The 11,859-nt window shown below is 30.7% G+C and overlaps 1 protein-coding gene across 1 annotated transcript in view; it reads left to right on the plus strand.

Moving 5' to 3' along the window:
- Positions 1-11,145, plus strand: part of LOC130663152 (uncharacterized) — a 28,173-nt gene extending 17,028 nt beyond the window's left edge. Inside the window, exons 4-9 of the mRNA XM_057462256.1 lie at positions 3,433-3,631; positions 4,460-4,667; positions 5,108-5,432; positions 5,872-6,138; positions 6,209-7,882; positions 7,944-11,145. Of these exons, the coding sequence (XP_057318239.1) occupies positions 3,433-3,631; positions 4,460-4,667; positions 5,108-5,432; positions 5,872-6,138; positions 6,209-7,882; positions 7,944-9,741 (4,471 nt within the window). The 3' untranslated portion in view covers positions 9,742-11,145. The remainder of the gene's footprint in view (positions 1-3,432; positions 3,632-4,459; positions 4,668-5,107; positions 5,433-5,871; positions 6,139-6,208; positions 7,883-7,943) is intronic.
- The last annotated feature ends 714 nt before the right edge of the window (positions 11,146-11,859 follow it).

The following is an 11,859-nucleotide window of genomic DNA, read 5'->3' on the forward strand; positions in this document are numbered from 1 at the left end:
CTACAAGGCCATATTCACTATCATTCACTGTCTATACTATAATGGCATACATTAGATTCTAAAATTCTGCTAAAGCCTTATGGATTGTGATAAGATAAAAAAATATATATAGTTTAAATTATCAGCTCATTGCTTAATAAAAAATTTTATTCATTGTATCGATTGACCAAAAAAAAAATGATTAAAACTGAAGTGAAAAAAAAATCAATATGCAAATATATATATATATATATATTTGTTTGTGTTGTTGAAACAAAAATAAATGTGTAGAAACAAGTTTAAAAATTTTGATCGATATAAATTGCATTTAAGAGGAAATAAGAGGACGGGTATAAACGCATGAAAGACTGATTCAGGAACAGGAAATTCCGAGTTGTGTGCCGCGGAGGTCTAATGTTTAATGGTTTTAAAAATGCAAGTAAAATACCGTCGTTTATCCACATTCACGACTACGCCGGAGAGCAAGAATAGAAAGTTAGGAAGGAAAGTTTGTTCACAAAACTCATCGTGCCAATGTCAGTGCTCCTATGCATTTTATATTATTATTTCTGCTAATGCACTTCGATTCCTACAAATTATACACATCCTATTTCTACTTCTAAACATAAATATGTTAAAAAATATTTTTTTGTTACTGTAAAGTTATAAACAGTTATCGCGTTTTCATTTAAATTTTAATATTTTTATTTCTTACTCTAAAAAAAAAAAATGATACAAGTCTGAAACTCAAGATTTTTTATTTCTATAGTGACTTTGTATTTTTTTAAATACATATAGCTCAAGTCTAGCCGTGTGTAAAAAATCAATGATAAAATTTATTTGCGAAAAAATAAGATAAAAACTATCGCGGAATAAGCACGATGACTCAGTCTTCAAATAATATGCTTGCATTATGATAAAAAAAAAAAGTTTCACGATTCACTAAATCGATTTAGCTAAATATTTTAAGTATAATTGTCTTAATTTTTGACAGTATATATTTATATAAATATTGCCAACACTTAAATTTATTTTGTAATATATTAGTTTTTAAAGTTTATGATTATAACTTTAATCACGTGGTATTAATTTAAAAAAATTTTAATAAAATATAATTTATTTTTATGTTATAATGTGATAGCTATTGTTTCTCTATTAGAAAGTCATATATTTGAAAAAAAAAAAAAATTCCTACTGAATATTAATTTTTTATATTGTAAAAATAAAAGTTATTGTTAAATAATGAAATAATAAAATAAAAATATTAGCTTTATTAATGAACAAATAATTACATATAATAAAAAAATAAAAATAAATGAGATATTTAAAAACAAGTGTAAATAACAGAGTGTATAAAGGGATTATCATTATATCTGATAATTAAGATTTAATATTTTTATTTAATTGTTATTTTGTTAATAATTCTATCCGTAAAACGATAATAAAGACTAAACGGTAATAAACTGTTTGGTGATCATACTGATCATTAATGTCGTCAAGGCAAAAAAAACAATAATTACCGCGTGAGGGTGACCCAAGACAAAGAACAATTTAAATAAAAATAATAACAATAAAATCGCGTAGGCTGTTTAAAAATAAATAAATTATTTATCGATTTAAATATATCACAGTTTAATTTATAAGTTATTATTTTTAAAATATATCAACTCAAGACTATTATTAGATCATTACACACTCGCGATAATTAAATTTAATTAGGAGATAAACTAAAAAAAAAAACAGATTTTTTTTTAGTTTGTAAATTAAAATTAATTTTAATAACCGTAAAAATCCACTGAGTTGACTGATAAAAATATAATTTTATTTAAAACACCGGATATTATATATTTTTGAGTAAATACGAGACCGTAATATGATTCTTTTCAAGTCAAAAGTATTAAATGTAATCGTGGAGAAAAAAAATAGCTGATCTTAGTTAAAAAATATTATACTCTTAGCTATCGGAACATTAAAACAACGATAACAATTCCAAGTATTTTTGCGTAGTATTAAATATATAACGTTCAAAATAGTGAAGAAAAAAAAAGTAATTATTGCATCACTTTACCTTGAATTATATTGGTAATCTATCGAGTTTAATTAAAGTTACGGATTGATTGTACAGCTGATATATCAACGTACTTTCATAAATTCAAGTCTTCAAATATATATATACTCGTTATACTAGATATTACGGCTACGTGCACATGTGTATTATCTACCAGCAGCAGTAAAGAAAATGCCAAAGAAAACGCCCCTTTATAGGTATATCTAGTTATTAATTTTCCTTTTACAGTTTATCATTTCGCAATATATATTGTAGTTCTCAGTTGAAAACTACCAAACTCCATATTTTTAAGAAAATTACTCTCACATAGTTGATGTTTGGTTTACATTAAAAATATTTTTTACTCAATAAGTTGAAAAAATAACTTTTTTACTGTTTTATTTTAGTAAGCTCTCCTGTAAAATTTACAAAAATCAAGTTTGGTGATTTTTTATTGATATATTTTTAATAAATTATACAGTCGGAGAATATTCTGTGATTCCAGAGTATCATGGAAGCTCACACAAAGCCCCTGATTCAAGTACCACTCATCTGTTTTATATTTTCCACAAATAAAAGCTCAAGGTTGTCACCAAGGTCCCATAATTTTTAATTTTTTTTTTTTTTTTCTTTATAGCCTTGTTTACTTTGAATTTACAAGCCCGCTTGTGCGTGCAGTTGTTTATCATTAGCGAATGACGATGAGTTTATTTTAGTACTCTTTGTAATATAAAACAGTAATTGTTAGAATTAATATAATAATTTAATCAACATTTATCGGTATCGGAAGAACTTAAATATAAAGGGATAACCTAGTCTGGCCTAGATGTTTCAATGCATACTGGAGCAATAACGGAGTATCTTGTTTTATAGTCAAGTCCTTGATATACATATATATTATATAGAAAGGAGTTGATAGAGGTTTATTTTGCGGAAGCAACTTTATTGACATCGGCTCCTTCTATTCGGGTACAAATAATCCAAGTCACTGGGTTTCTTGCAATAAGTACCGTAAACTTGGTACAGACAAAACCATTTATGGCACCATCAGTTAAGGATTGAGTGGTTTATTACATGTGGATATAAGGTGATATGTCTGATGATTTTGCTAGAGGTCCTATAGGTAAAATTTATCTTTTTAAATAAATGAATTATGGAAAGTGATTGATTTTAAATTAAAGTAGACATTCGGGAGATTAAAAAAACGACTTAGACAAACTAAATTGTCGGACTCGGAAGCCGTAAAAAATAAAAACAGTTTTTATTTAAAATCCATTTAAGAAGACCTTATTGAAACTTGCAATTGTGCGTGCCAGTTTATTTAATTATCTGTCGCATCGGTTACTTGAGTGTTGAGCGACAAAAAAAGTAGCAGGCAGCTGATGACCGGACTGTGAATGTTACAGGCACGAGGCCAGAGACATCATTCGACATGCAGTCGGGGCCGGAGAGCAGGATGCTGTTCTCTTTACAGGTCATGGTACTGACGACGTTCTGCGCACTCTTATTCGCCATCTTGACCTCCCCCGGAGGCCGACCGTTGTCTTTGTTGGCCCATTCGAGCATCGCACCAATTTGCGACCCTGGCGCGAACTCGGTACCAAGGTACGTTTATTTTTAATTTATTTAATTACTCTTTCACAGCTTGTTCAAAATTTAAAATTTTTTTTTATTTTTTGGTCAACGATCGCACGAGTTGGGGTCGTTGTTGTTGTTAATTATGTGATAAAATAAAATGGGTAGAATATTTTCGGAATCAATAGTGGGTCATTGATGCTCATTTGTAACAAGATAGAAAAGTCAAAGTCCTGTGGAAAATTGCCAAAAGTTTTTCGTATTTAAACTTCGACCGTGCTTGATTTCATGCCAAAATGACTACACGCCTTGGCAAGTTTGGCGTTCGATCAACAACTCTTATGCTTTTGTGTTGTAAAAAAATTTTTTTTTTCTTTTAATTTTTACCCACTTTGCCCCAGAGTTATTTTGTTTATTTTTTTTTACAAGTAAAATCTTCATATTAATAATGAAAATTATAAAATTTAACCTTTTGATATTTAGGTCATTTTATTTACTCGGTTAAAATGTTAAATGCAGCCAACATAAACTAGACAATAGCCGGCAATTACTTGATACAAGTAAAGATTTAAAATTTTTTTAATTTTTAAAGATTTTATTACAAGTATGTATATGAATACTTGTAATAAATTACCGGATTTAACCCGAGCGCTATCAGCAACAAATTACACAAGTATTTAAACTTGAATAAATTCCTTTGCGCAACTGACATAATCGCAATCTTGGCATTTTACTTGATATGCCAACCAAGATCTTCCTTTCACTTTTTTACTCTCAACAATATAAAGTTAATGAAAATAAAATAAAACATTAATTAATAAAACTTAGAGGATGATACTAATAAAAATAAATGTTTAGGTGGTGAGAATTGCCGAAACCAAGGAGGGATTTCTCGATTTGAATGACCTCGAGCGTAAACTTGTTGAGGAAAAATCGTCAGAGCGTATGATGGTTGGGTGCTTTAATGCGGCTAGTTGTATCACTGGCGTACTTGCTGATGACGTTGCAACCACTCTCTTGTTGCATCAGTACGGGGCGCTGAGTGTGTGGGACTATACATCAGCCGGTGAGTTTGTTGTCGATATTATTATTATTAATATACTGGTTGTCATGAAGGCCAACGGTTCATCAACTTACTTGATGCAGTTCAATTACTTTTTATTAATTTCATTAATTTAACTTTAAACTTAAAAGTTTCATTTAATCATTTTAACTTAATTCAATTATAAAACTTTTTTTTTTTTTTTTATTATTTTCATTATTGCATTTACTTTTTAATGATTCAATAAAATTTCTATCAAATAATTTCAGCATTAAAAATTTTTTTAAATTTAATTGCTCAATTAAAATTTAAAAGTCAACATATTTAAATATTATTTATTTATTTTGAATTAATATTAAAATAAAGTTTTTATTATTGCATTACTTTTTTGATGGGTTTAAAAAAATTTCCATAGCATAAAAGAATAAAAGTATTTTAATGGCGATGCATTATTCATTTTTCAGCTCCTTATATAAATATGGACATGAATCCACACTTACCAGGCGTGGGTGAAACTGCTGTGCATAAAGACGCGATAATATTTAGCGGACATAAATTTGTGGGAGGCGCACAATCACCCGGCGTCCTTGTAGTAAAGAAATCCTTACTGAAAAATGATATTGCCATTGAAGATATGAGAGACTCGCACAGATATCTAAAAGATCCGGAATTAAGAGATGAAAGTGGAACCGCGGGGGTCGTTGGATCTATTCGTTGTGGGCTCGCGATGCAGCTTAAAGAAAATATTTCTTCACAAGTTATTATTTCACGGCAAGAAAAAATTTGCAAGTAAGTTTATTTATTTATTTTTTTTTTTTATCATTTGAAATTATTAAGATTTTAATTACATATTATTATTATATGATAACAAATGAGTAAATTTATATTTTTAAGACTCTCCCTTCCCAATTTCCTCATGTTATCAGCAGAAAGATTACTGATAGTGTGTTATATTTGTACTAAGAGCGTATGTATTTATCACGATGATAAATATATAGCGAAAGCTTGCACAACGATCCTTAGAAATCAGATATCATTTGTCCTTGACCGTGATAATAAATATCAAAGTTACAATGGGATTCAAGTTATAAAAAAATTATCATCGCGTCTAAAAATAATACGCTGGTTTTTTTTTTTTTTTTTTTTTTCATAAGCTCGCTACAAAAACAACTAGATAAACAATAAGTAAATAAATTTAAAAATTAAAAAAAATATATTTAATTTTCAGACAAGTACTGGCTCATGTGAGAACAATACCCGAGCTCATATTACTCGGTAGTAATTCTCAAAACATAAAGAGACTACCAGTATTTTCATTCATGGTCAGACACCCACGAGGAACTTTTCTGCATCATAATTTCGTCTGTGCGATTCTCAACGATGTTTTTGGTATACAGACACGAGGTGGATGCGCTTGCGCCGGTCGATATGCTCACGATCTTATGGGGATTGACATTGACCTTGCCAAAAAATACGATTCAATATTGACCGACAAGTAACACATTTTTAATAGAGTTATTATTAATTATTTATGAGGTTTTTATAATTTAAATTATAAATTTTAGGGATTCAAATTCCGAATCAAATGCTGAATTTCTGAGGCCTGGTTTTGCTAGATTGTCCTTGCCCTACTTTATAACTGAAGCCGAATTGGCATTTGTATTAGAGGCCTTGAAAATGGTCGCAACCGAGGGATGGAAACTCTTACCGCAGTATGTACTGAATCCTGATACTGGTGAATGGCGTCACCACACAAACAGCGTCTTTAAGGAACGAAAGTGGTTAGGATCGATTCGTTATACGGATGGTAAAATGATAGCTTCTGAAAGAAGAGTATCTGGTGCTGGTGGTGTTTTCCCCCAGAGTTATGCAGATTGTCTTCAAACGGCCCGAAATATTTTCAACCGATCACGTAGAATTGCCCATCGTTTTCCCTTGCAAATAGACTGTAATGTTAGTCTTACAGCTGTTGAAGAATCCTTGCGTTGGTTTATTTTACCAAGTGAAGCTCAAGATCTTTTGCTTGGGAATTCTCAAAATGTTAAACAAGATTTACCGTTTGATCCCACGGTGAGAAAGCACCGTCGTGATTTGACTATTGGTTTAAATATTTCATCACATTATTCTGGTATACGGAGACTCAACAGCGATATTCCTAAATCAGGTAGTCATCCTCCATTGGCAATAGCGTCTCCGAGACATCATAGTTTGCCTGCATTGTCAACTGATCAGCATTCTACGGCACCAAAACGTTTTGGCGACAGTTTTGATTCCACTGTTAGCGAAGACAATGATCAAAAAGATGAAAAACTTATTGAGGGTCCAACTATTCGTCCAACTTGTTCTTCTTCATCAATATCATCATTATCATCAACTTGTTCTCAACCCGGACAGCAAAAATCATCAACCGATTCATCATCAACGCCAATAAAATTTGCTGTCGGTGAAGCTGTTACCTCGTCAATGATTATTGCGACTACACCAGCAGGAGCACGACTGATGGCCGACGAACACAGTATGCCGCATGTCAATAACGTCCATCGTGGCAGCCGCACACGCTGTAATTCATTGGGTAGCAGCGGAAAAACTCTACCAGTTCCTATTCCTCTGAGTCCTCAAACATTGGCAAGTCTTGGAGTTTCTTCGACGACTTCATCAGGCAATTTACCCCGCAATCATCGGTACTGCAGCTGTAGCAGCCGGATAGATTTATCAAGTTCCCTGGAGCTTGACGGTGGTATTGGTAACAGTCCTACAAGATCGACTGCATCATCAGAAACTTGTTCGCCTACTTCCTCCTCATCACCTTCGCCTTATCCGTACACCCCGTCATTTAATTCCCACCAAAATTCCCACAATCTCCAAAGTGGACATCATCATCCACATCATCCTCAATTAACACACACAGACAGCTCACATAAATTAGGAAGATATTCACCAATTATCACAAGCTTCAGTCATAGTTCTGAACAAGATTTACGTGCTTATTTAAAAGAAGTTACTAAAGAACTGGCAACGGAAATAAAATCAGAAATAAGAGAAGTTATTTCAAAGGTCGATGATGTTTTGTCGGACAATGGGACACCTCAACACCATAACCAGAGGATATCTTTCATGGGTAGTGAAAAACATCAACAGCAGAAAGAAGGGAAAGATGATTCCTGTTCAGCTCGTGAAGTCGCTGAATATCTTATGGAGTTTTCCAAAGGAATGGCCAGCGAAGTTAAATCAGAAATTAGGTAATAAATTATTATTTATTTAATAAATCGAATAAATAAAATAATATGTGATATCTTTTAGGTGTATGGTAAATCAAGTGGACGGTCTAGGTAGATTTTCACCAGATTTACATTCAGCGGCATCAACTGGTTCGCCAGGATACGGAACTCCTGAAAGACGATTGCCCTCGTCACCTCTAGCGGGATTGAAACTTGGAAAAACATCAAAATTATGTGATTTACAGCATTCACAGCAGGAGAGCAAGATGTCTAGTGAATGTTCATCAGACGAGACTGTGATATACGTTGTAGGTCCTCGGGTTGGTTCAACAACCAACAGCACAACGATAATTGCCAATCACGAGCAATCAAAAACGTCTGATGAAGAGGACGAAGAAGAAGGCGAAGAAGAAGAAGAAGAAGTAGTAGTAGTAAATAGAAAATCAGCCAAAAATCTAATTAAAAAAATAACTGGTAATAGTACAAAAACTCTGCCGGAAATATATTCAGCAGTTAATTCAGTCAGTTCACAAGACAGTGGGATTAATTTATCATTCAATGATAATGACGTACGCCCTACTGAATTAGGTAGAAGTAGTAGCAGTAGCAGTGGGAGCAGTACTGATTCTTGCAGCATCACTAATAGAAATAACACTACCAGCAAAAAATCTAAAAGCACTCCCAATAAAGGACCAAAACGGAGTATCAAAGATACGCGAAAGCTTCCTGATTATTTTTCAGAAGATGAATTTAATATTGTGATGCCTGATAAAATTTTAACCTCCGACGACGAGGACGGACTGGAAAGTAAACTAAATTCTGAAGAATTGAGAACTGAGGATGATGATAAGGCAGAGGAAGGTGAGCCAAGATGGTACAGTCCACCTAAAAATATTTGGAAAGCAACTGTCGAAGCTATTCATGAGTATGATATGATACGTGATAAAGATAGAGTACTTGTTTGTCTTCCAGCCACTACAATGGGCGCGAGAGTTGCTGCCGGAAGTTATGGTTTAGCTTTACTTCATGCTCTACATCAGTATCAATTTTATGCCCGATCAAAAAATATATATTTTGAAATTGGCGCTGTCACTATTGACGCGAACACAAGTTACGACCCAATTGAATCAATGAGCTATCTCAAGAGTTTGAAGGTTCCTTATTTTTGTGAAGAAGCTGAAGAACAGGCGTCGCTTATTGACAACAGTACCACAAATATTTGTCCTAAGGATATTGAGGAGGATAAAAGTTTACCAGGACGGACTTGCAGTACTTGTGGACGTCTGGGTATCAACACGAGAAAAAGACTCTACTCAGTTGCCAAAAGATATGGATTCAATGTATTGGCACTTGGGCAACATCTTGACGATCTTACGGAAGGATTTCTTACGTCATTTTTTTACAGTGGGAAACTTAAAACTTTGAAAGCTCATTATGTTGTCAAGGAACATGAGCTGAGAGTCGTAAGACCTTTTGTGTACGTACGGGAAAAATCACTGAGGCAGTTTACGGAGGATAAAAAACTACCCATGTTACGGGTAGTTTGTCAAGCCTGCGACGAGTTATCAAAAGTAAAAGATGAAACAAACAAAGAGCTGATGACACAGCAGGAAAAAAATTATCCAAAAGTCTACTGGTCTATGAGAAACGCTCTGAGGCCGCTGATTCTGGCGAAAGGTAACTTTCCCCATGGACACCAGAGACACAAGCACAAGCTCAAGCCCAAGGCTAGTCCTTCTCATCCTTGTCATCCTTCTCATCCCAATCCAAATTCAAGTCTTAACCCAGACCCAAATCAAAATCCAAATTCAAACTCATCGGGATTACCGGCTACCTACCAAGAGTTAGGTAACAGCGATACTGATGAACAAATTTTATAATCAATTTTTCACACTTTATTTATTCATGTTTTTTTTTATAAATATATAAACGTAATTATTTTTATTTATTTTATGTTTGTAAATTTATATTTTATATTTAAGTTACTCTATGACAAATAATTTAAATAATTACGTTAATATTTAATATAATTAACGAGTCATTTAATTCTGCTATTAATTACTTCATTTTTTTTGTATTAAATTAATATTGGAATAAAATGTCGCAATTAATTTTTTAAGTAATTAAATACTTAATACTATTGAATTCATTATGAATTATCAACTAATTACTTATAAATAATATTTCTGTTTTTAAAAATTTAAACTCTATTTATGAGAAAAGTTAAATTTATTATATTGTTAAAATGTCATTTTTTTATTACTACTGTTTAATTATTTTTTATAATAAATAATCTTAGAATAATTGTTTTTTTATATATAAATATATTAATTGACTAAGTGCTGTGCGCATTTTTGTTGCGAAGCTATTTTTTGCGATAATTGTGAACAAATTTTGTTAAATAATAATAATAATGAAATAAATATTAAACATAAATTATATTTGCGCATAAAATACGGGGACTTATATTTTATAATTTTTAATTGAAACGCAGCTTTTTTGGCGGTCAAAAAAAATGTCTGCTTTTTCAATAAGAAATATATAAATATGAGTTTTTTTTTATACTTAACATAAAAACAAACCCAGCATAGATCTGTGTCTAATGTTAATTTTTTTTGAAGAAAAAAAAAAAGAAAAAAAAAATATTTTTAAAAAATATTAAAAGAAAAAAAAATTGTATTAATTTTAAAAAATGATAAATTTATCTTTACGTGTCACGTGTTGACTAAATATCAATTTAGTGTCATACGATAATATAATAATAATAACAACATTATCATCATAAATGTTGCGTACAAAAAATAAAATTATGTATGTGCATTATATTAATAATGAATTATTAATATATATTAGAGTACAACTTTAACGTTACAGCTTAGTGTATTATTATCTGAATTACCTGTTGAACGATGGACGACGATGACAATAAAAATTGTGATGATAATTAAAGTAAAAAATTAAATTTAGAATTACAAACTTTGACCAAAAATAAAAAAAAAACAATGACTTGATCATAAATTATTTATAATAGAAATATAATTTATATTTATTTACGTCTCGGTATAATGTTACTTATATTTGTAAATATATATTATATAAGCGAGACAGTTAAATTTTTCTATTTAATAATTTGTCATCCCCGTCCATCTGATTGTTCATATATCATAACGACTAATAACTTATTGTTAAGTTAAATTATAATTAAATATTCCTTTGTGCTGAAAAAAAAAAAAATAATAAAAATAGACTACTGGCAACGATTTTTTTTTTTTTTATAACAATAATCCAAAGAGACTGCCTCGAAAATTTTAATTTTTAAAAATACCAACAAATTTAATACTAAGCCAAATAAAAACAAAAAAAAATAAATAAATAAATCAGCACACGATTAATGTAAATTAGTATATGATATTTAAAATATATAAGAATATTGTATGGAGAATTTAATGAGATAATTATTCGAACAGACTCAATTAATTTATGGGTAAAATATATTTGTGACTATTGAAATCAAGGACAGTTAAATGAAATATATATGTAATTGTCGTTGCATTTCATTGGAGGAAATGGGGTAAGAATTTTATTAAGTCTGAATGTCTAAGTGCTAATTTGTCGTACTTAAAAGGAAATTTATATGGACAGAATGGAATAGAATCAATTATGAATGATCTGATTTATTGAGATAATAAAATTCTTATGCCCAATAAATATTTTAAAAAATATATATATATATATAATATTTGTAATCAGTAATAGTTAATAAATATATATATTACCGTTGTGCCACGTGAGAGAAATGAAAAATGAAGAATGTCAGTTTGTTTAAAACACGTCCAGAGGCACAGCCTACTATTATATTTATTATTAATAATTAATAATATTGTAATTGTATAACGGATATAGATAATTAACTATATTTTTTCTGACGAATTATGACGAGTATGCATTGTTAAATATTGTAAAAATGTCTAAGTTTATTTATCGCTAATAAAAATGAG

The sequence above is a fragment of the Microplitis mediator genome, chromosome 2, assembly GCF_029852145.1.
Source record: "Microplitis mediator isolate UGA2020A chromosome 2, iyMicMedi2.1, whole genome shotgun sequence".
NCBI lineage: Eukaryota > Metazoa > Arthropoda > Insecta > Hymenoptera > Braconidae > Microplitis > Microplitis mediator.